At 40.2% G+C, this 27,480-nt stretch overlaps 1 protein-coding gene across 1 annotated transcript in view; it reads left to right on the top strand.

Moving 5' to 3' along the window:
- The window catches only part of Oxct1 (3-oxoacid CoA-transferase 1), a 127,264-nt gene that overhangs the window by 40,733 nt on the left and 59,051 nt on the right, over positions 1–27,480 (top strand). Inside the window, exons 8-11 of the mRNA XM_042261494.2 lie at positions 19,481–19,588; positions 20,756–20,870; positions 23,410–23,504; positions 25,696–25,744. Of these exons, the coding sequence (XP_042117428.2) occupies positions 19,481–19,588; positions 20,756–20,870; positions 23,410–23,504; positions 25,696–25,744 (367 nt within the window). The remainder of the gene's footprint in view (positions 1–19,480; positions 19,589–20,755; positions 20,871–23,409; positions 23,505–25,695; positions 25,745–27,480) is intronic.

The following is a 27,480-nucleotide window of genomic DNA, read 5'->3' as shown; positions in this document are numbered from 1 at the left end:
AAAGACAAAGTCATTTTAATAATATATTGTTTTTTTGATGGATTGGTGAAGTTCTTCTAGCTATTTTCAGCTTTTTACTTTGTAACTATTTATAATTTTCTAGTCTTTACAAATTTCTCTTAGTACATATAAATCTAGGTATTTAAATGTTATTAATATAAATATGCTGCTTCATTGATTCTTTACAAGTATCTTTTGTCTTTGACCATGTGGAGAAGGGGGCCAGAATTCTTTATCTTATGAACAGTGGTCAGAATGTAGCCCTTACCTTTCTTTAGTATACAGCGTTCCTATTTTAGTAACTACTTCAGTAGATCAGAGGAACAAAGCTTGTTGAGCTGTGATTTGCTTTAAAGGAATGGCTGAATCATATTGTATATAGCTGTATTTTTCTCTGTACTATTTTCTATATGGTGTAATTATTATGATTTAAAACAACCTTATGTAACCTGTGGCCTATTTTTGTACTACCTAAGATCCAAAAGTGCTTCTTCAGTTTTAGAGGGTTATTTGAGAAAGAGAAAGAAAACTACACGGTCACAATAGTAGTGTGTAGTGCACAGGGGATCACAAAAGACAGTAACTGTTGACATCAAAATATTTGAAGACTCTTATTTACAGCTTACTGTCCATTTTGCAATCTGAATATGTTAAACATCAGTTAGTATTATGCCTTTCAAAGCTGACAAATTTAAAATTGAGAAAAAATAATGATAGCCAATTTGAAAAGAAACCAGTATATGATTGACTGCAAGATTTGTAGCTTGTTTGGGGGCACCCCTCAGGAGAGGGTGGTTATGTACAGTACCTTGCTTATCCAGTTGTGGTTGTCACAGTCTCTATATTTTTAATACCTCTGTCATTAAATCTGACTTAACCAAGATTAAACTAGGTGCTGGTAGACCCATTCTCCTAGAAGTGTCTATCTTTTTTTCTGTTTGGCTGACTTCATATTTGTAGGCCGGTTCTAATGCACACAGATGAACAGCCATGAGAATAGCAACCCTGGGATTCGGGCTGAGGACTTTCCCACCTTGACAGGCTCCACATGGCGCTGCAGTGACTTATGGTTGTAGCATTTTCAGGAACTGTGTCAACTGTTCAGGATTGCCATCTTCTTGTGTGTTTGCAGTTTTCAAAGGCCCCCATGGACAAGTTTTCACCTGACATCCTAGTCAGAGGGAAGAGCGATGGATGGTGTAGTGAGAGCTTGGACTGTGGTTTTCAAACTGTGACATTTGGGTGCCTGTTTTCCTTTTAGTTAGAAACATGCCTGTAAAATGTATTTGGGTATTCCTTCTTATTTGGTGGCATAGGAAAGCCTCTTATCAGGAAGTTAACCAGGGTGCAGTAACATGCTTCCCTCTTTTAAATAATAGAAAAGTCTTAGACCAATTCTCTTGACAAAAATCAGCTAGTTTATAGCTTGATTCACTTAGTTCCTCCTTTTTGCCATAGGATGCATTCACATTTTTAATATTTAATTTATTATTATTATTTAATAATAATTTCATAAATGAGTACAATATTTATCTCATTTCCACCTTTCCAACTCCGTGTGTGTGTGTGTGTGTGTGTGTGTGTGTGTGTGTGTGTGTGTGTATGTGTTTGCATGCATGTGTATGTTGTGTAGTTATGCCATACAGGATGATGATGCGCCTTCAAAGAGTCAGAGACTATCTGAGAAGAACCTCAGTGCCAGGCCAAGGAAACTTCCCTTCAGGTTATTGGTATCCAGGAGAGTCCCCAAACCATATGGACTGTTGCCATTATCTCTCGTGGCCTTCCAGAACTTGAAGGTAACACCCCTTCTGAAGACACATAATGAAGACACAGGGCTTCAAGGAAGTTAGCTGGAACCTACCTGGAAGTCTCCTCTCTGAGGACCAGCTCTCATAGTGTCTGAGTTGCTATGTAAGCTACCAAGGGAGAGAGCACTTACTACTCCTGCTCAGTTGCCTACAACCCCTCAAAAGGACTGGCCTGGCAAAGAAACCACAGTGGTGGAGTAGTGACACTTTTGTTTCTGGGGTAACCTATAGCTGTCTAACTGGAGTTGGGTCCTACTCATTGATTGGTTGGGTATTCATGTATTAATGTTTCCCCCAACTTGGTCCTTCCTAGGACCACTGTTCTTACTGACTGGTGATGACCACTGTTAAACGGTATTATGGGTAGTTGCTGACAGGGCATTCCTTCTGTATCTTTTCCCTGTCTTCCAGGTTTGGTTTGGGTGAATAAAATTCCCACATTGCCTCTGCTTTCTAAAGTCTTAGAACATGGTCAAAACTCCATCCTAAATTATCTCCAGTAACACAGTTAATATCTATTAAAGCTTACCAACACCAACCCAAATATATTTATACCTTGCATCAAGCCAAATCTAGGATGTCTTTATGAGGAATGTTTCTGGCATCTTGAAGAATGTGAGGCTGTAGTTAACTGTGTGCACTGTGGTTTAGAAGATTTAGATCTTGTTTGGGATGAAATTGGAAGATTATTCTCTGGTAAAACTTGCTTTTAGCCAGGTAGTGGTGGCACATGCCTTTAATCCCAGCACTTGGGAGGCAGAAGCAGGCAGATCTCTGTGAGTTCAAGGCCTGCCTGGGCTACAGAGTGAGATCCAGGAAAGGTGCAAAGCTACACAGAGAAACCTTGTCTTGATAAACCAAAAAAACCCAAACAACAAAAAACAAACAAACAAAAGAAAAACCTTGCTTATACTGAATATACACCTTAATTTTTGAAAGAAAGTAACACCTGCTAGTCCTTTTGGGGCCAGAGAACCAAATGCCTGAAGAAGGCCTCCTATACCCACTAATGTCTCATATTCAATGATGGGACTCAACAGCCTGCACACATCAGCAGGACCAAAGGCTCAGAACTAATGATTTATTTCCTTGGGATGGAGCTCTTTGTTGCAGATAGCTGTTACCTGCAAGGAAGCAGGTAACAGCTCTACCTCCTTTTGAAAGCCTTGCCTTGTTGGATTTTCACAGACCCATGTCACAGTAGTTTGTTTTGCTTTTTAATGAAATAGTCCAACATTGCGGGGAAATAATGAAAGGTTAGAAATCAAGAATGATTAACTGTTAGAATGTAATGGCTTCCTCCCTTGTGGTTCTTCCCATAAAGAAACAGAGGCCAAAGTGGGCATTCTGAAGCTTTTGAACTTCAGTGATCACATGGTAACTAAGCCCATCCTAAATCTATGGCATGTAAGAGAGAAGAGAGATGGGAATGTGATGAGCCCCTAACTTACATTGTGTTTTCTTTGAAAATAGGCTGGGTCATCTGAGTGTCTGCTTTAGTTCCATTAATATGTGGGGAAAGGCGTGCAGGTTTGCTTTGCAGTGTGAAAATATCTTGTTCAGTTTAGAAAATAAATTCCATTCCGTTTATAATTGTACTTTAAATTTTGGAAAAGTTTTGCTGGCCCAACCAAAAGCTGGGGAAGAAATATTCACCATTACTAAATTCAGAGGAATATATAGGTTGTCTAAAGAGCTGCAGGATTAAATCTGTTTAAAGACCTTGAAAGATTTGAGTTTAATGCAAATTTCTCTCAACTTGAAGAGTTTATGAAACTCATCCATTTTGAGAACTGGGTTTTCAGAAGTTGAATTAAAGTCTTTCAAAGTAAAGGAAGCATTAAATAGAAGCCTCAGGGGAATTCTGTAACCCCAGGCACTACTACACAAAGGAATATTTTAAGTGCTGTTTTTTTATAGACTTTTACATTTTTAATTTTATTTATTTTTTTGTTGTTTGAGACAGGGTCTCTATCTATAGTCCTGGCTGTCCTGGAACCCACCTTGTTGATCAAGCTGATCTTAAACTCACAGAGATATTCCTGCCTCTATCTCCTGAGTGTAGGGATTAAAGGCACATATTACCTTGCTTGGCCGGGGTTTTAAAATGTTTTAACCTTTATTTTTATTTTATGTTATGTGTATGGGTGTTTTGCCTTCAGGCATTCAGTGCCTACATAGGCCAGAAATTGGAGTTAGAGATGCTTGTGAACTGCCATATGGGTACTGGGGTATTAAACCTAGGTCCTCTGGAAGAACAGAATTTTTGACTGCTAAGCCATTTATAGGGTTTAAAAAACCATTTTATTGAGAATTTCATAATGTATCTTGTGTGTTTTGATCAAAAAAATTCCCTAATATTTCAATTCCTTTTCTATTCACCCCATCTCTTTTCCTTCCCAACGTCATGTAATCTGTGTGTGTGTGTGTGTGTGTGTGTGTGTGTATGTGTGTGTGTGTGTTTAATTCACTGAGTCCACCTACTGCTGCCTGTGTATGCATGGGTGTAGAGGTACCTACTAGAGAATGGGGAGTTTCTTGGCCCACATCACCAAAGAAAACTGACTCTTTGTCCCCCAGCAGCCATCTAAAGCCAATAGGGGTCCCCAGCTAGGGGCAGGACTTTTTGAGCCCCTCCCTATCCATGTTGGAATTTTGGCTGACTTGGTCTTGTATGGGTCTCATACATGCAGTCACAGCCACTGTGAGTTCATGTGTGTGCAACAGGCTTGTCAGGTCTTGCAAACATTGTTTTACTGTGGACATCTATTACTTCTGCCCCACAGCCTCCCCACACCTCTTCCTTAATGATCTGTGAGTCTTGGGGAGAAGGCTGTGCCATAGACGTCTCATTCAGAGTGGATCACACTACCGCTTCTTATTCTCTCAGAGCTGACCAGTTAAAGCTTTTTTGGTGGGGGCTGAGCGCTGTACTTAGGGGAATAAAACTTAGGGAATGGCTTATTACTTATGTCCCTTTGACAGAATAAGAGATTAGGTTCTCCCCTAGGGTCCCTGACCTGGCCAGCCATGGGTTTTTTGTTGGCCCAGTTAATGGTACCCGGCGTGAGTTTCATATTGTGGAGCAGGCCTCAGATCAAATCAGAAACTAGATGATTCCTCCTCTAACATCTGTCATGGCACCAGTGGGCCCGTCTTCCCAGTCACTGTCACTGTAGCCTGCAGAGGTCACAGCTGGGTGAGACCATTGAGTCCTTTTTGGCTGGTTGGTGTGCACATTAACACCATTGAGCGCTGTGAAAGCTAGCTAGTAGGGATGAAGCTGCCAGGTCAGGGTCAGCCTGTTTTCTTCATGTCCTATATGACTCAAGTATGTGATGTCTATAGCAACAGGACCTTGTCATCAAGCTCTGGAGAGGGATGAAAAGCAATGGTAGTAGCCTGCGCAATTTTGGGGTAGGGGTGGGGGCCTATTGGATCCCTTTGGCTAACAACTTATTGATGATTTTTTTTTTTTAATCACAGTGCTTTTGACATCTAAATGTTTGTATTCAAAGCTGTTTATTTTTCTTCTTTGTTGATTCATACTTTTAATGTACAGGGTAACATTTTATGTAATAATGGATGGAGACCAGGTTTTTAAAGGAGGTGGCATAATGGAATGGAATTTTTTTCATTGTGGAATTTATCTCAGTAGTGCAGGGAGGTCAGTAAAGCTGGAAGTATACTGTATTCAGCTAACGTGTATCCTGCTCTGCACAGTGTGGTAGACACTGTAACTGAAGAATTTTCAACAGTGGCAATAGCAAGTCAAGGAGTTAAAGCCTAATAGCAATGAAAGTACCAACTGCAAACCAAGCATCAACAAGACTGTTTGTACCGTGCACTTTAGGGCAGAGCACTTGAAGTCATTTTAAAAAATAACCTACCCAGGTACATTTTATTAACTCTTATTTGATAGAAGGAAGACATGGAAATAAAGAAAAGCTTTAAAATAAAAAAAAAATGTAAGCCAGCGAGAGGGAATGTTCACATTTACACACACTTTTGTATTTCATATTTTTTCTTTTATTTTGCTTTTTTCCAAAGCTTCTGTTGTTAAGGACAAGCAGAAGTTGGGATGGTGAGCATGTTTTCTGATGAAGATTTTACCTTGTTACACTTTTTTTTTTTTACATGGTTTTAACACTTGTATCATTTCCTTCCTAATTAGCAGAGTCATAGAGCTTTTCCTAACTGAATTTTTTAGTTAACTAAATGCACCTCCGGGACAATGTTGATGCTTTCATAACACAAAATTAAAAGTCACCCAGTTATGTTAACTTTTAAAACATATAAAGTAATATAATCTGCTAAAAGCTGTGAGATGAAAGCCTTCTTGCTTGGAAAGCTAGATTTTTTTTTTCCCTCCTGTAAAAAATGAAGTATATAACATTTAAACAGTCGTTTACATTCAAGATGGAAGTTTTAGTATTCTGTGTAGCAACTTTTGGTTATGATTGCTCTTTAAAAACAAGCACTTCGACTTGAAGGTCCAGCATCCAAAGAACATGGAGGTGAACATTCCCTGTAGTCACTAGAAGAAAGAGTTGAAAAAAGAACAATCATCAATTCATTGTTAATCCTTCAGAGGGTTGAACTCACAGGACAAACCACTGCTCTCAAATGAGGTGACAAACAGAACCAGAGTCCTGAACAGAAGCCTCCATGGAAACCACCCTTGGGATGGGAGAAGTCAGCCGCAGTGATGTTGGAGGGTCATGTCAAGAGGCCAAGAGCTACAAACACCAGCGTGCTTCATTCTTAGAAGAGACCATCCATTTCTATCGTTTGAACTCTTGGATCCCTCCTTGTGCTTCTCTGAAGAGAGGGAAAAGTAACTGCTTTGATACATGTCCACTATTCTCTTCATAATCAGGCCTGTCTCCTGTGACCTGTAAGGGGTGGGAAGAAGTGTGAACATTCTGTTTCAAGGCATTTCCGTCTCTGAAAGAGACATATTCACTGTCTTGGCCCATAGACCGTTACAGTAGAAGATAGGACTGACCTGAAGACTTGAAGTTAGTAATTGGATAGTGTGCTAGATAGTTTTATATCAACGTGACACAAGCTAAAGTCATCTGAGAGGAGGGAACCTCAGGAAAACGCCTCCCTAAGATTGGGTTGTAGGCAGGCCTGTGATTGATGGGGGAGGGCCTAGCCCATTGTGGGTGGTGCCATCCCTGGGCTGGTGAGCCTGGGTTCTATAAGAAAGTAGGCTGAGCTTAAGACATGGTAATGGTGGCACCTGTCATAGGATCAGTGGCTGTTCTGGGTTGAGAGTTTGGGGCACTAACCCTACAGGAGCCCTCTTTGTGTTTTGGTCTTATTGCTGTAAGTGTTGGCATATGGTGGAAGTCAAGGTAGTTCACTAGATATTTTACACAGTTTCTCATGGCTCAAAGGTCCAAAGACATTGGATGAGGATGGAACAGAACTAGTGTGGAGAATCTTACTGCCTGAATCCAAGGAACCTGTAGGGGAAAGTGAGGTCAGCCGTGTTTTGGCTGAATTTTGTTAGTTCCTATTTAGACACATCTTTATTTTCTTTTTCATAAAATTAATACTTTTGTATATATATATATATTTTTTTCAGCATATAAAACATTAAATGCATTTTGCAGTGTTTCCAAAAATTTACCCAAAGAAAGATATAGTGTTATAGTAAACTTTATATTACCAAATTTATTGTTTCATTTTCATATTTACTATTTTTTCTGATGCTTTATTAGATACCTTTTTTTGATCATAACCCCCTTCTTTGATCACCCCTCTCCTGCACCATGTTTCGTGTGTGTGTGTGTGTGTGTGTGTGTGTGTGTGTGTGTGTGTGTGTATGTGTATGTGTGTGTGTGTGTACAGTTTTAAAAGTTCTGGCAAACATATGCTGCTAATTTTTATCTGTAAAAGCAATACCCTCAGTGACATGTAAAAGTATAATTTTGAGCTCTTCTTGACAACATGAATATAATACTTTAAACGTGCTTTTGATAAATTGTTAGGTAAAAACACTGTCTTGTAGCTTTAACTTTGTACCTTTGATGACAAGCGAAGGTGATGATTAGTCATATGCTTGCTTGCTGACTTGTTTTTTATGTCTTTCATGAATTTGTGTCTAGAGTACTACTATCTGGCTTGCTCTTGTGCAGGCAACCCTAGCCATGTCGGGTTTGGAAGACTGTATTTAACAGCTCTCCTTCCCATCCTCTTTCTTTCTGCTCTTCTTTTTTTTCTGTGATCTTCCCTGAACCTTTGGGGGCAAAGGGACATATAAATGTCCCCTCTATTGCCAAGCAATCACCATTACTTGTACTTAGTGCATTGCTTAGCTAAGAGTCCTACATTGACTGTTGTCCACTGGAACAAGCTTCACTGACCAATGCCAAGAGCTGCATAATATATGGTCTAAGCATAACGATTTAGAAGGAAGCTTAATAATACGACCATTTGGCAAAACAATAATAAGTTCCTCCTATTGCCCATGACCTCCCTAGCCATGGGCTTTTGACCAGGTTTATTCTATACTGTGACTTCCCTCCTGTAGAGCATGCCCCAATGAGAAAGCAGCTGGTTATCCCCATTCCTCCTGCAACAGACATACCACTATTGCCCCTTGGCAGTACAGTACTGTAGTACTCCAGATGTAGCCTGGGTAGGAGCCTGCTCCTAGTAGCTTCCATATCAGCTTACATCACTATGAAATCTCTGTAGCTAGGACCAAATGATCTTAAGTACCCCACTTAGATGAGGAACTGTTTCAGAGGGAGAATGATAAGGTTCTGGAGTGTGGTTGGCACACATGTCCAATGAGGGAGTCATGATCCTTCTTTTTCCCCCAGGATATTCTTGAGGAGGGAGAAGTGAGAAATTTGTAGATAGAAGTATATAGAGAGATACAGTTAGACAATATAGGATAGCTCGGGAGGGCCTGGATCCTAATCCATTGGCCTGGCCCTTCTCTCTCTGCTAGAGGGCTTTTTAAAGAAATGCCAAGGGGTGGAGCAAAAGACCTCCCCCCAGCACAGCCAAGTGCAGACCATCCCAAACACCTGGTGATGTTGCACGTGGGCAAGCCATCCCCTAATGCAGCCCTGCTGTGAAAAGCAAGCTCAGATCTCACCAGGAAATCTTTATGGGCTATCACAGTCTAAGACACTTGGAGTTTGAACTTAGTAACCTGGAGACTCTTCCTGTCTGCTTGACCCTAACAAGAATTTTGCTGTCTGCAAGTAGGTAGCATATTGGAGGAGGAAGAGCATTGTGAACCTACAGCAGTGCCTGCAGTTACTGAAGTAAATGTGGAGAAAGGTGGCCATGGCCAGCAGCTGTTCCTACAGAGCCTGTTCCCTAAATAAAACGCCAGTCAAATGCTTTCTTGAGTCCTTATTTTGAGCCAGCTCTTGAAATCTCATAGTCATAATTTCTCACACAATCATCTGGTTGTAAGTGAGAATGTAGATTCTGTTCACACAACGAAAAGATGGGCCAGAGGGTGTTATTTTTAACATGACATAATGGTTTTGTAATCTGTACCTATTATATCCTCTGAAATGGTTATTAAATAAGTGTAGTGTGACTGACATCAGCCAAGGAGGCTCTTACAAAACTGTCTTGCTGCAAAAGGGATAAAAATTCCATTTCCTCTTTTAGTTAACTAACAACTTCTGGCCTACTTATCAATTCATCCCATGTTTGTGTTAAGACTTTAGCTTGGGATTTTAAAGTCACTCCCACTAAAAATAATACTGGCTTTCCTCACTCCTTCCAGAGACCTTGTCAAAAATGTTATTTTTTTTTCTCACTTCAAATATAGATTGACTCTACAAATACTGAAGCAATAATTAGGGCTTATGCAACAATGTTTAGTATTTTAAATTAACTGCTTTTTTTAAGGGGCTCATCTGCAGGGTGTGTTGTTATTGTCCATGAATATCTCTGAATGAAGAAAGCGTTTTACAGTCATGACTTTCATAAATGATTTTAGCATGAAATATGTGAGAGGAAAAACAAAAACCTTTCCTCATGGAGCTCTTCAGTGCTAGTGGTTGTAAGTCTTAGGAGCCCATTTGCGTACATCCCTCTTGTAGTTTGAGTTTAGTTTTTCTACTAAACTAGTGCTCTAGAAGAGTCCAGGTGTATAGCCAAAAACTGATAAGAGTAAAGGAAGTTAATTGCTACAATTTTAAAAATTTCTTCTTGGAGAGAAGCCACAATAATCAAAAGAAACTGCTCTGGTGGCATTAGCTCAGGGAACTTGTGAATTTTTTCAAGAATGAAGAAAATTACCTTTTTTTGTTGTTGTTGTTCAAGTGAGCAGTTGTTACTTTTGATACTCTTTCTAAAATTAGGTTCATTATTGCATGTAATTAAACATTCTGAACCTTTTTTTCTGACCCCCTCCCATTCCTATGTATCCCAAGCTTTCTCAAATAATATCTTCCCATATTTCACAAATAGCTTCCAACTGTTTTGGACTCCTCCATGCCTTCGCCCTGACAGTCCTGATGCCTAGAATGTCTTCTCTGTCCTTTTCATGGTACCCTTTCTGTCCTCTCCATGGGGCTCTCCTCCATCACAGCATTTATTGCCATTTATTGCTATGATTCTCTGCCTGCTGGTCTTCTCCATGAAAGCCTTGAGTATCTCCTATGACCTTGGCATAACTTACCTGTGTTGCCAGCCTGGGGAATGATGCGTGCACATAATAGATGCTCACTAAGTGATGTTTGAGTCTCTGAGCCAGACATTTTGCAATACGAACATCACTTCCCAAGCTTAGAAATACTCTGCCCATTCTGCTTTATTGATAACATGATCATGCCTCGGTGTAAGAAAGGAAAAATGTGTTTTTCTCAGGGATTCTTTCTGGTGGCTTTTATATTTCAGGCCATTGCCAGGTCCCAAGCTGAGACGTATTAATATGCTCCCAGTTCTGAAATTCCTTTCCTTATTACTGTGACCAGCTTCCTCTCACTTTTCTGAGATCATTTTATCTTCAAGTGTGCCTTTTAATGCTGGCTGGAAGAGATAGTGTATCTCGCTTAGGAGACCTTTATTATTTGGCTAAAATAGAGCAAGCCATAATGTTAGTTAATGAGATATGTAAAGGGCTATAGATGGTGGCATGTAATCTGCTCTTGTGAGTGCAACAGCCTTGTTAGTCAGGAGAAAATTGGTGTGCCAAGTTCTGAGAGTGGGAGGGAGATAAACTGTATGACACAGAATTAAAATCATGTGTGGCATTTAGCAGCATGTGCCCAGTAATAGGGAACAGATTGATCCAGCATATCAATGACCCAGAATAATAAAAAAGACGCTGTCCAATAATGTGTATCCTTTATGGACTTGTTTATAGAATATTCCAGAAATAAGGCAAAGGTACAACCTCGGAGGGTTGGAAAGATTATTGGGCATCATTTACACTTTGACTTTCACATTTTTGACATTGGCCTTTGGTGAGTTACATAAGAACACAGTCATAGATGTCTTGAGGTAGGAATTTAACATTTGACTCCACATCTGCATTCTCTTTGTAGCAGTCTGTTGTCTTATTTATTTTTTTTTTTAAATCATAGAAGTCATTACAATGCATGGTGTAAGGATCGTGTGGACAACGGTCTTTCTTATGTATTAACACCATTTACTTTTGTTGTTTGCTGGTTGGTTGGTTTTCAGGCTAGCCTGGGATACACAGTATAACTAGCTCATCAGGCCACCACCTTCTGTCAGTCCTTTTATCTCAGCCTCTCAAGTGCTGGGATTACATGTGGGTCCCACCACACCGGATTTACTTATGTTCAGCCAGCCACATCTGCTTTTCTTTAGTGGGGGAACTGGAGGAAGAAAGGGAAGGGAGGAATGTTGTAATTCTATATTATAATCCAGATTCTTTTCTAAAAAGAGCATGAGTTAACTTACATAGGCACCGAGTTTCCGGGATGAGCTCCACATGTCAAGGAGACGCTGAGTAGACCTTGCTTTCTCTGGTGATGTCTGTGTGTTGTGATTGCTTATTGTGAAAATCTGGCCCCAAACGATGTTTGCTGGAAAAGCTCATTGTCCGGCTCTTCGGTTTATACTACTGGCTAGACGTTTTGATCTTGATGCTCACATTGTAGAGGAGAATGTGATGGACGTGGGGCTCGATGATAGAGCTTTAGAAACCAACCTACAGGGAAGAAAAGGGGCATTTTGTTCTGAGGTGTGTTGACTTTTGCATTTTGTGGCCCCCTCGCACTAAGTCAAGAAAACCAAATACAACATTTTAATTTTCGAACTGAAATGAACAGAACTGCACTTTATATTTTCCGCTCTGTAGGAACCAGAGTGGAGACTATTTGAAAGAGGAAGGTGAGATGGAAGCTCTGCTGTCCTGAGAGCACTAAATGATGTTCAGTTTGGGGATTTTCGAGTCATTGACAAACGGAATTCCAGTCACAGTCTCCTTTAGAGTTAGCAACATCAACTGTCCTGGAAATATTAGTATTTAACCCAATTCCACAGAGTAGTTTATGTGCTCCTTTGTGTTCTTAGGTTATAAAGAGCTCCAAGGATGATTAACAGCCCCAAATGAAAGGGAACGTCTTGGAGAATGACCTTGGAAAGGTTTGGCGTCAACCTTTAAAGTTTAATTTGTCAACATCATGAGTTTGGGGCTGTAAATCTCCACAGGTTTTAATCTTCCCGTTTTCTGTAACTCTCCTCACAGAGAACTTCTTATTTTCATTCTATTAATTACACTGTGTCTCCCTGATTTTCCTGGAGTGTGTGATAATGGTGTAATTTCTTTTTACTATTATCAGCGAATGCTCTGAATGAAAATGTTAGAAATATTTTATTCTTTTGGCTAGATGTATTCCATTTAATTATTTCTCTGGATTTGTTAAAGACTTAATGAAGTTTTCATTTAGAAAAAAAGTGGCAAGTAAAAGATGGACATTGGGAATGTGGTTTACATGTTATGAAAGCATACATTATAAAATTACACATTCAGTGAAGACTGGCATTTTTTTTGTTAGACAAATTATAAGCAGAATACCAGAATAAGCCAAGCTAGGCTGTTTGGACTTGTTATGAGAGATGGCAAAGATGAAAAAGAATGTTTTTAAACTATTTTTGCATTAAAAAAAACAGTAATTCCAAATCACAAAAAAAGCTATTGGGATGTTTCATGCTCATCATATTCTTACCTTTTTGGGTTAATATGTTCTATTGATTATGCTGTATGGCACAGTTGTCGCAGATTGAATTATTTTAACCAAAACTCTAAAAGGGGCTCCAACTGCTCCAGTCATTTTCACACACAGCCCACATTCAGAAACAACCCATATGTGGGAGGAAGGGTTGCTTTTGCTTGGTAATGAGAAACATTAAGCTGAAGGTGGCCACCCAAACTTTTGAGGTGGCTAGCAAGTGGAGAGAAAGCATCTGTACTTTTGGATGGTGATATCTTTGCTGTCTTTATGCTGGTGGTTCACTAAGCCCTTTTGTTATGTTTTCAACAAACGCTGTTATTATTTTAAGAATAGGAAGCACAGGCATCATTTTATGGTTTTAGCTTTAATTCCTGTGAACTTCATTCTTCAACCTTATTCTTTTTTTATTAAGAGAGTTTCTATTCATTTTACATATCAACCACAGATTTCCCCTCTCCTCCCTCCTCCCACCCTGCCAGCCTTCCCACCCAACCTACCCCCCATTCCCACCTCCTCTAAGGCAAGGGGAGTCAGCAGAGCCCTGTAGACTCCATTGAGGCAGGTCCAGGCCCTTCCTCCCTGCACCAAGGTTGCACAAAGTATCTTACCATAGGCACTAGGTTCCAGAAAATCAGCTCATGTACCAGGGACAGGTCCCAGTTCATGCCAAACAACTGTCTCGCTTATCCAGATGGCCTAACCTTATTCTTATTTTTATTTTCTAAACCAGTAGACACCATTTTTATTAGCCATTTTTTTTTCTGGCTTTGTATCATTCTCCAATGTGATAAGCATACTCTCATTTTTACTTATTTTGTTCCAGATGTGAAGTAATGCAGCTTACAATACCTAGAGAGTGTGTGAGGTGGCACCAGGTCCTAGTAGGCTACAAGAAGGAAAGGCTGTATAGTGGAGGTAGGGTATGAGTAGAGAATGATGCTGTAAGGATAAACTTGACTGAGCTATGAGATGTTAAATAAAAATCTAAGCACTTGCCATTAGAGCTAACAGTACCTAGGATCTAAAAGAAAATGCACTGGTTAAGCGAATCACAACTATTATTGCTGCTGAATCCTGGTGGAATTTTCCTAGGCACCCCCTTTTCTTTCCACCTTACTCTTTTTGAAAATGCGCCAACATCCCTGGGTAAGACTCAAAAATACAGCAGCCTGCTGGGTTGCGGTGGCCCCTTCAGTGACAGCAAAGGCTGTCCGTGATTCTACGCTGCACCCCCTCTTTCAGAAGTCCACATTGAAATGAGGACACCGAGGAACAGAGGTCAAGGGGCTGGCATGAGGTCAGACTGTAGGGAGATGTGCAGGAAGGGCCCAGAAATCCGTTGTTCCTCATGTTTGTTTTTAATGATTGATTTTGTTTTCTGATAATTTTATATATATATGTACATATGCATATATGTACACATGCAGATATATGTACATATGCATATATATGTACATATGCGTATATATATATATACATATAGTATTCTAATTTCTCCCCCTCCTCCCACTCCTGTCCCTTACCTCCCTCCCATTCCCACCGACCCCACCTCCATTCCTATCAGTCCCTTCCCTAGATTCATGACCTTTGGTTTTGTCTAGATGTCCATGTGCATTTTTGTTCTTGGTCTTTCAAGCTCCGTGTTATTTTCCCGCGTGTTTTAACTGGCCATACTCTTATCTTAGCCTGAGGCTTAAGCCGGGAGCCATCCTCTGTTGGATTTCTTTTACCCCTTTGCATTTTTCCAAATGATAAATATTTCTCCTTCCTTCCTCTTCCTCGTCTCCTTCTCTGGGCGGAACTGTCATCCAAAGCACCTCTCCTCCAGGCTTGGACCATTTTCCTGGCACACGAAGAGTGTTCTCGCTAATCTTCCGTGACAGCGGAAGTGCGGACGGGAGCCGTTCCCTTGCCTCCTCGGGACCCTCACTTTGCACCACCACCGACTGCCGCCACCACCGACTGCCGCCCTGCAGCCATTTTCACTAACAGATTCTAGGATCAGGCCCGTATTTGTGGATGTTGCAAACTGAGGTTACCACGTAAAGTGTTCCCTCCCAGCTGCTCTGTTCTCCCTGAGATATTGTCCAAATGGAGAGAAATACGTTGTCACCAGGGATGACTACTTTTTTTTTTTTCCCCTCAAGGCTTTAAAATACAATTTCAGACTTAAAAAGTAGGGGCAGTACAAGACAGAGAGTAAACCTTTAAAAACAAAGTTCGGATCAATAATGATTAGCATTTCCTAGCCTCGAGTTTCCTGCTAATGACTGAAAGAAGACAGGTACTAATTAGAGCAACCTCAAGTGTCTGGATTCTGAGCTGTACCAGATGGTGCTGTGTGCGAACTATTCATAGTGCCAGCGAGAAGGCCGGGTTGTTCTTAGCTACTGTTCTTTAGTCTTGAGCTTCTCCAAGGATGCTTACATTTGCCCGTTTCCCCACCCCCACCCGACCCCTGACCTTTGATTTTGCTCTGGTACTGTCCGGGGGCGTCTTCTGCTATCTTTACTGAGGGCCTAGGTAGAGCTCACGTCATTGTTGTCAGATTTCCTTTCTTGCCTGTGTTATAACTTGATCACCTTGGACATTTCATCACCTTGTTGGCTCTTTCTGGATGTGTCTCAAGGTCACAGAAGATGGGGATGATCTTCAGCCCTGTGCACAGACATCACACGGATATTTCGGCCTCTGCTGCTTAGTTGTCGTTGAATCCTTATAGATTGTCTGAAAAGAGATCTTCTCCCTTTGGTTTGTACTTCAAATATTTGCTACCAGCTTGGCTAGCCAACACCCAGAAAGCCTTGTTTGTTTGTCTAGAAGTGTTCAGCACAGTCGTGTGTTGGTATTGTTTTGACAAACGCTGCGCATGCATTTTCTACAATACGGAAATTTGCACTACGAGGTGTGGGGCTGCTTATGTTTAACTGAATTCTTGCTCTTTAAAATTTTTAAACTAGGGCGCGTTTATTGTGTTTTGTTGTGAAAGTTTTAATTGCCCTTAGTCATAAAACTTTGCCTCGATCTCGTAAGTTTTGAAGAAATTACTTGGTGGAAACAGAGAAGTCAATAGTTTTTGTTTGCTCTTGAGGTTTCCAGTTTGAGTAAGGACCACTCTCTCTTTGTCCCTCATCATGTTTTCCTTGATCTCGCTAAAGAGCACTTCGGGGATCCAAATCAGGAAGCCGCTATTGTAATTCCAGCAAGAGCTCTGAAAGGCCAGACCCACTGGAGTAATGTTAGGCATGTCACGGTATGGTCATCAAGATAATAGGGAGAAGGGTCCTGTATTTATTTCCTAGTCTTGTAATGGATTTTTACAGCTTTTCTGTTTTCTGATTACCATGCCCTGTTCATTAGGTATATGTCTGTGCATTCTCTCACATGCTCCATTCTTTATATTTCCTGGTCTGGGAAGCTATCTATTCAGTATCTCTTGTGCCTTTTGAATACATGACATTTATGAGGATCTGGGGATGGAATTCGGTGGCAGAGTGTGTGCTTAGCACTTGTGAGGCCCTGGGCACTCTACCCAAATCCCCAAACTTTCTTAGGTTTCCTCCTTAAAGGAGACAAAATTATCTTTCACAGAGCTGGAGACACATGCCAGTCAGGAAAGTGCCTGCATGTAAGTGTGAGGATCCAAGCTCAGTTCCCACAATCCACATCCCATATTTAGAGACCCCAGGGCAAGATGAATGTTTGTAATCCCAACCCTGGAAGGCAAAGACAAGCCAATTCCTGGATCTGTTGGCCTGTTAGTCTAGCTACTTGATCAGTTCCAGGTCAGTGAGAGACTGTTTCAAAAAACAAGATGGGAGGTGCCTGAGGAATGGTACCCCAGGTTGCCCTCTGGCCTCTGCAAGCAGCCCCTGCCATAGAAATAACTGGTACAGCTACCCAGAGAGGTGTTATTAGCACTTCATTGTGCTTCTGCTTTTCATAGGTCTAAATATAATTGTGCTGAGAGGAAATGCTAGTTACCCTGGATTGATTAGTACAATATGCGAGTGTCCAAATATCTACCATTTTTGTAATTAATATGTTTATCAAGAAAGAAAAAAGGAAAATAATGTAGTTGCATTGATGTATATATATATATATATTTGCTTGTAAAAAATGTCTTGTATTTTTATGAAACATTAAATTGTGAGATGCTATCCAGTATTACAAAAGCGTAATTATTATTGGTTCATTGTGTTAGGACACATGGTATTCATTTCTATCAATTCCCTACTGTTGAATATTGATGTTGTTTCTCACTTTACAATAAATTCTGTGGTTCATATATATCCTCAGTATAATAGGAACACATTTTTAAAGTCAAGAACTTCATTGAAGGCTTAAATAGAACAATGTAAAGTTATGAATGAGCAGTAAAGGCTGGAATCTGGTTCAGACATAGCAACAATGCTTAATTGCTCAGAACTACTTCTAGGTCTTTTTAACCCGATCCCCACTCTACAGAAAAAAATGTCAGGACAGGGACTGGGCAGATGGCTAAATCAGTCAAGTGCTTGCTGTATAACATGAGGGCCTGAGTTTGGATCCCCGGGAAGTGATCAAGTCAAGCATGGCAGCCCACATGCGTACCCCCTGGGTCCCTGGAGCTCATGGGACCAAAAGTGGGAGCCAAAGTGATGAGTTACAGGTTCAGTGAAGAATCTTGTCTAAAACAAATAAAAGGGGAAGACTGTCAGTTTCTGGCCTCCACATACACGTATACATATGTGCATGTGCACCTGCACATGTACATGCATACACCCTTACAAACCTGTATGTTTACCACATACACAGAGAGGAAGAGAGAAGGGGGAAGAGAGAGGGAGAAGGAGGAAAGGAGAGAGGGAGGGAGATAATGAATATAAATATGCCGTGGGAATACCAGAAAGGTTCAGTGGGGAAGACAAGAGTCTAGGGCAGGAAGTCCTCTTGTCTTGCCCTATAGAAGGACACGCCCCTCCCGTCCTCTCTTCTTGCTTGTTCCCAAGTTCATCTCCACACACTAACTCAATGTGGATGCCACATGATTCTTCCCTGACGTTTTAGTTTTTGCCCAGATCTTTCTTATCAGAAAAATAGTTCTCACCTCGTGTCCTGGTCTTCTGCTTGGGGGCATTGAGTAATAACTGAATATCTCCTGTAATCTGTTCCTTCTCTGTGGCAGGAACCTGGTGAGAGATAGCATGGCAGAATAACATAGTGAGCACTGAACTCCACAGACTACTGGATAGTTTCTTTAATATTTTAGATGTCAAGTTCAGAGTAACTTTCCTTTAAATAAGTCAGCTCATTTAAGCAAATAATTATTTGCCTTAGGCGTTGTATTAGATTTCTGTCACTATAATAAAAGATTTGGTAATTATGTCATGAAGAGGAAAGGATGGTTTGGGGCTTATGGCTTTGAATTGCTCTTTCATGAAAAGACAGGCCCACTGCCTTCGGGCCTCTGGTGGGTGGTAGATGGTAATTGTGGGGGAATGTGTTATGGAACAACCTGCTTGCCTCACTGTGGTCAGAGAGCGTAATGCACAGATGAAGGGGATATAGTTCCATAAGGGTTAACCTCCCCTAAGCGACCTGAGGATGCTCCAAATCTCTTCACATAGACCCCGGGGAGCATTCAAGAGTCGAGCCATCGCGAGTACGAAATCCATTAAGCCGATTATACATTTGTCATGAGAAAGCTAATTCTTTAACCAAAATTAGCTTTAACCAGAATTCAATGTTGAGATTAGTTTTTCCTTGACTCCTTGTCATTCTTAGTTCATTTATCTTGCAGTAAAAAAAAAAAAAAAAAGGAATCCTAAAATAGCAGACTAACTTGGGGACATTTTTATATTATTGCAAAATGCCTGTGAATGACTCTGATTAGAATTAATTTGACTATTTCTAGTTATTACTTAATAATTCCTTCTTGAAATTTCCATATTAAAATCAATTATCCATCTTTGAGAAAAATTATTTCAATGATGACAGTTCGTCACGATTCTGAAGTGAACAACAGGAGAAATGAAAAATGGCCGTGAGTGGCATTCACATCCATATTTAAAAACCTCCTCAATTGACCACACAGATGTTGTTACATTTTGTCTTTGATCTGATAAATCTCTCACTAATTTTAAGGAGTGTGCTTTTGAGCTCTGCATTGCAGAGCTGCAGTTTATGAAAGTCCAAGCAGCTGCCTGATAAATTGGTTGAATTTGTAACCAAAGTTCTTTTGGAAAAGACTAAGATCTGTCACTTTATATCCTGAATTTTGCGTTCATACATATGGATTTGGGGTTCTTGTCAGTTGTGGGTTTAAAAGGTATGGTAATGTATTACATGACTTTATATAGATACATGTGCATATTATTTATACTGTATTCACAAGTGGGACATGAATTTGTATATGTTTTACTTTTAAAAACATAAACATGTTCATTTTAAGCTATGACTGTCTTACTTAACATTTTTTTCCTTTTTCTCTAGGTTGAAGAAATTGTAGACATTGGATCATTTGCCCCAGAAGATATCCACATTCCGAAGATTTATGTACACCGTCTTATAAAGGGAGAAAAATATGAGAAAAGAATTGAGGTAATTTGCAGAGCTTTTTTTTTTTTTCAGTATATTTGGATCTAGTTACCAGAGACACATGTCTCTCAGGCCATTCCAAGTGATAGAAGGTTAGAGCAGAACAGCGTTACTCTGGGTCTCAAGTAGACACTTGTGGTGTGTCCATTGGAGAGGAACTGGATACCGATTGTGCTTCTGCCCAGCATAACAGTGTCTCTACATCTTGTGATTTTGAAGGCTGTTGTATCTGCCAGGATTCTTTAATGGTTGCAGTTTATGATCCCTGATTTTGGATAGCTATCCTAGAGGGTAGAGGTGAATAATTAGGTCTGAAGTCTTAATGCTTGCTCAGAAGTATCTCTGTGTCTTGGAATAGTTCTGTACTTTCATGGAATAAAGAAAGAATTCATTTTTAACTAGCTCTGAGCTATGGGCAGATGATGGCTATGAAGGTGTCCAGGGGTTGGGTACTAGGCACACTGGGGCTTTTCCACAATGACTGAGCTACCAGGTCTCAGTTGATATCAAGATTTCAAAAGTTTCTAGGGAATAGCCCCACAATAGATATTTAATAGGGAATATTGGGAATCAGAGTAAGAGGCGATATGCAATCCCAGACTGCTGCTATCAGGTGCTACGATAGGATATTTACAAACAGACCAGTCTGTTTGAAGGAGATTTAGTGATGGAAACCGTTTTCTTGCTGTTTCCATTATCCTGTGATGTACACGTCTAGACTCTGCAGGTGGGAATAGGCAGTTGGCCTCAGCACCACCTGGTAAACACATTCTGACAGCCCCAGGAAACAGATGTCCAGGGCCCGTGTCTTTTCTTTTATTCAGGCTCAGTTTTTCTGAACACCTAAGGAGAATTCAGCTGTCAAGTCGTAGGTAGAACAGTGCACTAGTCAAAACGGCAATGACGGGATTGTTTGCTTTATAGTGCGAGCAGGTCTGTCTTCCCTTTCAAAGAAATCTGACCTGCTTTATTTACTTCCTAAAGAATGATCTTTGTCATGAAATATCACTCGTGCATTCTTTTAAAAAAAAAAAAGTTCCATTATATTGTAGACCTACCTCCTACTGGGAATAAGTGCTATTTTTTTTCCTGCAAATTTTTATATTGAAGCAATGAGAAATTTGAAAGCAGATCTTAAATGTGAATCATTTGTTTCTCCTTACTTTGAAGCGTCTATCACTCCGAAAGGAGGGAGCTGGAAAAGCCAAATCTGGTAAGCCTGGAGAAGATGTCCGGGAGCGGATCATCAAGAGAGCTGCTCTGGAGTTTGAGGATGGCATGTATGGTATCCTTCATCAGCCTGAGCTCTACCAAATAAGCAGGCCTTGATTTTCTATGATCAACAGGCTGCTAGGCCTGTGAGTAATGATTCTTGTCTAGTTCACTTTAAGAGTCGTCAGACTTTACAAAATGGGATATGTAATCCAGATAGCAAGATATGGGAAGTTGATGTTTGTGATCTGTTTGCCTTCTTGATGGCAACTAAAATACACTTGAATTGTCGAATGTACACTACATTTTTTGGACAGTTTGACATTTAGCCAGAAGTTTGAGGAGGAGCCATTCACTACTCAAGATGAGGGCTTTAAATCTTAGAACCACTGTTGTCATCAGTGCTATTTATTTTCTTGGTGTCCTGACATTTGATTACTCAACGAGCCATAAAATCCCACTGCTTAGCAAGCTGCGGCTTCCTTTGAAAAAGATCCTATGAATGCACTCTTTTGTCTGATATTTTGTAAAGGCACTCAATGAATGATTCAAATTCTGTACTTCCCACCTTTTATCTTTGGTAAAAGAAAAATTACCAGAGCGGACATGATTCTGTACAATTAGTGCCTGAAGTTTGAATGCACTTAAATAACAGTTTCATTATTTACCATTTTGCTTATTTTCAGTGTGTGTTCACCATTTTGATAATTTTCTATATACTAGATGTTGAACTATATTGCACATAGTATATAACAAGATAGATATTTATGGACTTTTGACTCCAGTGAAGCTGTACGTATAGACCTGAGGCAGATAGAACTTTCTAGAAACTGTCCATTCTACGAGTTTCCCTTCCCTATGAGTTGCAGTCATTTCCACTGTCTCTTGACTGAGAGAATTTTCCATTCCTCTTTTATTTTCACCTCTATCCCTCTTTATTTCTTGATTTTTTTTTTTTTCAATTTGCACTTGCGCTGTGGTGAGAATTCACACGGGGAAGAGAGAGCATCGTGTTGGTCATTGTCTGTCTTCCGCATGGGCAAGGGAGGGAGTCAGCCTGGATCGGGTGGGTATCAGCCACCGGGCTCTTCTCAGCTGACCCACCATTGATATATAAGCACAGACTACAATGCTCGTTCCATATGATGATGGCTCCTAGGTGCTGTTCTTTGTTCACTGTTGCTGCGTTGCCTACGACAAATGCATGTAACTCATTTCACCTTCATGGTCTTTCTCTGTCTAGGTCTAACCTACCTTAGTTAACACTAATCGTGCATAGCCATTTGTTTCCTGGTATATGTCTTACTGAAGTATTCTGTTTTTGTTTATTTACTTTATTTTTTTTTTTTTTTTGAGAAATAGCTTGGCTGTCCTTGAAGTCACTATGTAGATCAGGCTAGCCTCAAACTCACAGAGATCCATTGGCCTCTGTCTCCTGAGTGCCAGATTAAACAAGTGCATCACCACACCCTGCTTCTTACTAAAGTATTTAAAAAGTAATACAATAATTGAATATGCTGATAGAGCTTAGGGTCAGGGTTTGCAACTAGGTTTGTGCTTACCTGGAAATAATTGTCTATAACAGAATTAGTTCACAACGTGCTCTATCATGACTGAGAAATGAAGTACAGATTACACTGACTTCTGACTGGTTGGTTAGGCTGTGAACCAAGGAGCTGTCAGTGTAGTTTCACAGACTTCCTGTATCCACAGGAAGTGACCTGGGCCATTGCATTATACTTTTGGCCTTGGTAGTTGGTAATTTGATGTTATATGTAAACTACATAAATGCGCCCCCCCCCCGCTGTGATTCAGAATACTATTTTTTTTTTCTTTTAAGTTAGTTCTGGTGAGGTCTTCTCTGAGAAGTGATCATGTAGAACAATGGAGAAAAGATCTCTGATCTGTTTCTTCTGCCCACATTGAGAACAGGATTAGTCTCACACCATGGAGAACAAACCAGCGTTGACCTACTGAGATCATGTAAGGGACAAGGGACCCTCCTGTTCTTGGACCTTCATGGTACCTATGCCCTCAGAGTGTTTGCTGAAATGCATCCTGTCCACTTCCATGATTTTGTCTCAGATATGCTTACCAATAAGCATCACTACAGCCATCATAACAGATGGATTTTAAATGACAATTTGCTCTGATCAGAATTCTTTTCTTTAAATTTAAAAAATGATGCTGTCTTTTTGGAATTTTAAATCATCTTTCTTTTTAGTGAGGGTTTTGTATAGTGAAAGTAGTTTTTAAACAAAGGCCAAACCATTCTTAATAATGTCAGTCCTAAATGTATTAATCGAAGCTTGCCGAACACATTAGTAAAAATAAAGTATGTTGTAAAAAAATTGTTCAAATGACCTTGGTTATCTTCTGAAGCTACTTCTTTGATCTTTGTGATAAAGCATATTAATGTTATTGAGAAGACAGGGACTAATTAGAGATTTTTCTTTCTGGAGGATTATCAGTGAGTGCCCAGAGAATACATTCAGTTATTATATTCGTAACCATTTACCTCTAAGGAAGATTCTTGTTCTGATTTACATGTGTGAAGACTTGCAGCACCATCTCTGCTTTTGCCGTGTTGTGCCTTAACGTCTTTCTCCCAGCTAACTTGGGTATAGGAATACCTCTTCTGGCCAGCAACTTCATCAGTCCAAATATGACTGTTCATCTCCAAAGTGAGAATGGAGTCTTGGGTTTGGTAAGACGGCAATTCAACTTTTCTTTAACTATGAACTATAGCAAATGATATTTGTAGTTTATGCAGTATAACTTTCCAGTGTTTTATTACTTCTCAGTAGACTTCTACTATTACTGTGATAAAAATTTATATATATTATATATAATGTATATATATATATATATATATTATACATATATATCCGGCATGGTTAATATGTGTGATGATCACAGGTACATAGTAGCTACTGATTTGCTGAGTCATCATCTCCTGGCTATTTTCAGGGACACAAAAATGCTGTGTGTCTGTCTGATAGAGGCAGGTTCCTAGTGAAGTCAAAGACTCGCACTTTAGAGGAACCCCTGAGGTTGTCTAGAGTGGTCAGCTTTTCATTTTGAAGACAGAATAAGTAAGTTTATGTGAATTATCCACATTGGGCATTGCAAGGGAAAGGGGCAGAGGCCTAAAACATGAGGTGTCAGCTCAGTCTATGTATAGGATAGCTTTCAGTCCTTCTTCGGGGAGTGTATTAAAATGCATAGCCACTATTCACTCATTCCTAACTCATACATCTTTTCTTTTCCCCTTTCTCCCTTTCTGATAGTGTATGTCATTATATAAAAGTGCTTGGCTCCATTCATTTCATTTTGTAAAAACAAGTACACAATTAGCTCAAGGGTATACCTCAAATGTAGTAGAAAACATGTGCATAACATGTGAAGTCCTCATTTTGATCTCCACCAAAACCTACATATATATATATAATGTTTGTATGTGCATGTATGCATATATATATATATATACATATACAAACATACACGATTATATTTTTAAAATATCTTACTGAGAAGAATAGAGCGAAGGGAACATAAGGATACCCACGTGTAGATACAGGGAGAGGTAAAATTAGAATCTCAAATTCAGACCTCCCAAGTGTTGTATACCAAAACAAAAGAACGGCTGTTCTAAGTCTTTGTAGCCAAATAACACAAGTGTAGGTGGCGTTCACTGTCCTTCCAGAAAGGGTTGCAGGTAGGTTTAACTGGAGCCTATAGGCTCCATGTGGACCAAACTAGGTATTCAACCCAAAAAAGATTACAAATTTAAAACAGGAGATTATTTTGTTATTGTTTTTCATATACTTTTAAAAATAATTTTAATTTTTATTTGAGAATAGATTTTTATACAATATATTCAGATCATGATTTCCCTTCCCCCAAGTCTTCCTAGATTTTCCCTACCTCCCCACCCATACAAATTCACCCCTCTCTCCTTTTCTCATTAGAGAACAAACAGGCAACTAAAAAAAGAAAACAAACAACCCCCCCAAAACCAAAATAGGACCAAACAAACAGATAAAGAGTCGAAGAAAAAGCACAAGAAACACGTACAGATGTAGACACACACACACTCACTCTCTCACACAGAGATCCCGTGAAAACACAAAATCAGAAACCATGATATACAAACAAGCCCAGAAAAAGGGTTATGAGATGAAAACCCTCCAAAAATACCATTGAGTTCATTTTCTTTTGACCATCTACTGCTGGGCATGGGTCCTTTGCTTAAGTACTGTTTGTAGACATGGTTAGACTCAGTTGGAGAGAAGCTAATTTTCCCTTTGTGAACAGTTGTCAATTGGAGATAGCTTCTGGGTTGGGATGGGGGCTTTCATGCAACATATTCTGATCTCCTTCACCCTTTTCCTTCCAGATCCTCCCTACCCTTCCAACTCCACACCACCTTTCTCCCTCCCCTTAGAAAACAACAGGAAAAAACCCAACAAATAATAATAATAATAATAATAATAATAATAATAATAATAAAATGAAACGAACACAAAGAAAAAGTACTAGAAATGCACACATGCACGCACACAGAAGCACACTCACACCTAGTTTGTGTGATGCTTGCATGAAGTTTGTAGACAACATTGTTATGGTACAATGTCAAAAGACTGATCATTCTTGGTACCTACATAGCAGGCACTGAAGAATGATTTTTCTTAAAGCAGACTGGTAATTTTAGGAGCTCATTCTCACCTGCCCAGTCATAATCAAAATGAGAAAAAGAGTTGTGAAGACTCAGGAGTTACTTTTGGATGTTAGCTTTCTAGATCTTCATAGGAGCTATTGACAGTTTTGGGATGTATGTGGGGTGGGGGATGCAATGTGATTCTGTTAACTCACTGGATGTGTGCTGTATTTGACAGGGGCCATACCCACTACAACATGAAGCTGATGCTGACCTCATCAATGCAGGTAAGTTCACTGCATGCTTTTTCAACCTTTTCTGTTGCTACTAGTTTAGTCCTGTGTCAAATACCAGCAACAATTTGAACCTGTTTCTTTGTCTTCTCCTGGAGAGAATTTACTCTATTTATGACAAAAGAGGGAAATGACCTGTCTAGTCTTTGAGATCGCTCTCATTCTGTCTCAGCTGAGATAATGGAAGAAATACAGATGGAGGTACATTTTAATGGCAGAGTTTTAATGGGTTAGGCAGGGTCCTGCCTGTAAATAGAGAACACACCCTTGCATGGTGTATTGAGAAGAGTTCAATGACAAGGAAATTGACAAGGGTTGGGGCAGCATGAAGGAAACTCACAAATGATGAGGAAGTCCTACAGAGAGTTATTCTACTTTATTATTTTTTTAAATTTTTTTTAAAATTTAATTCAATTTTACATACCAGCCACAGATTCCCCTGTCCTCCCTCCTCCTGCCCCCAAAACCTTCCTCCCAGCCCACCCCCCATCCCCATCTCCTCCAGGGCAAGGAATCCCCTGGGGATTCAGCTCAGCCTGGTAGATTTAGTTGAGTCAGGTCCAGTCCCCTCCTCCCTTCACCCAGGCTGAGCAAATTGTCCCTGCATAGGCTCCAGGTTCCAAACAGCCAGCTCATGCATTAAGGACAGGTCCCGGTCCCAGGGCTTGGGGGCCTCCCAAAAAGTTCAAGCTAATCGACTGTCTCACTTATCCAGAGGGCCTGATCCAGTTCCATGGGGGCTCCTCAGCTATTGGTTCCTAGTTCATGTGTTTCCACTAGTTTGGCTATTTGCCCCTGTGCTTTTTCCAATCATGGACTCAACAATTCTTGCTCATACAATCCCTCCTCTTCCTTGCCGATTGGACTCCCGGAGCTCCACCTGGGGCCTGGCTGTGGGTCTCTGCATCCACTTCCATCAGTCATTGGATGAGAGTTCTACCATGACAGTTAGGGTGTTTGGCCATCTGATCACCAGAGAAGGTCAGTTTGGGCTTTCTCTCGACCATTGCCAATAGTCTATTGTGGAGGTATCTGTGGATTTCTGTTGACCTCTCTAGCACTTTGCTTCTTCCCATTCCCATGGGGTCTTCAAGGTTTCTCCCAAGAGAAACCATGACATTTTGATAAAAGACCATCACCAAATTACAGTGACCTTGGTGGACTAAGATATCTGCTGGGGTCTCCTGCTTGGGCCTTCTATTGGCCAACCCCAAGTGGAAATGTGTCAGGTTTTTGTGGATAGAGAAAGTGGTACTCGATGCATAGTATCAGGCTGGTGCACTGGGGCTTTGATTGTAGATAATGCTTATCATTCTGTAATGTAGGTCTTATTAGCATGAGCCAGCATCCTCTAAAGGTGGAGTTGCTTAAGTCTGCACCAGGCCACTGACTTCTTGCCAAGGATGTGAACTGAACACAAGTAGAGAGTTTCTTAGAGTTGGGGACTCACATTGTAGTTTCCTCTGCTCCTGGAGTCCTGTGCTTTGCCTTTTATTATCAGCCTGCTGATTGACAGGGACATCAACTATATTAGCAACCGAGAGAATGAACAGATCAGGCCTTTTGGCAATTGCCACAATGCTTGAGGTAACATTGCTGTTCCGTTGGCTTTTGGCTCATCCTTGGAGTGGAGCTGTTCTTAAGATAATTTATGTCCTAGGAGGATTTTTCAGTGCCTTTCTCTATTCATTCTGCCCCCACAGAAGTATTGTTCTTACTTTGCATTCAAA

This window comes from Peromyscus maniculatus, chromosome 15, assembly GCF_049852395.1.
Source record: "Peromyscus maniculatus bairdii isolate BWxNUB_F1_BW_parent chromosome 15, HU_Pman_BW_mat_3.1, whole genome shotgun sequence".
Lineage (NCBI taxonomy): Eukaryota > Metazoa > Chordata > Mammalia > Rodentia > Cricetidae > Peromyscus > Peromyscus maniculatus.
The sequence above is the reverse complement of the archived record's forward strand: the minus strand, read 5'-3'. Positions and strand labels throughout refer to the sequence as shown.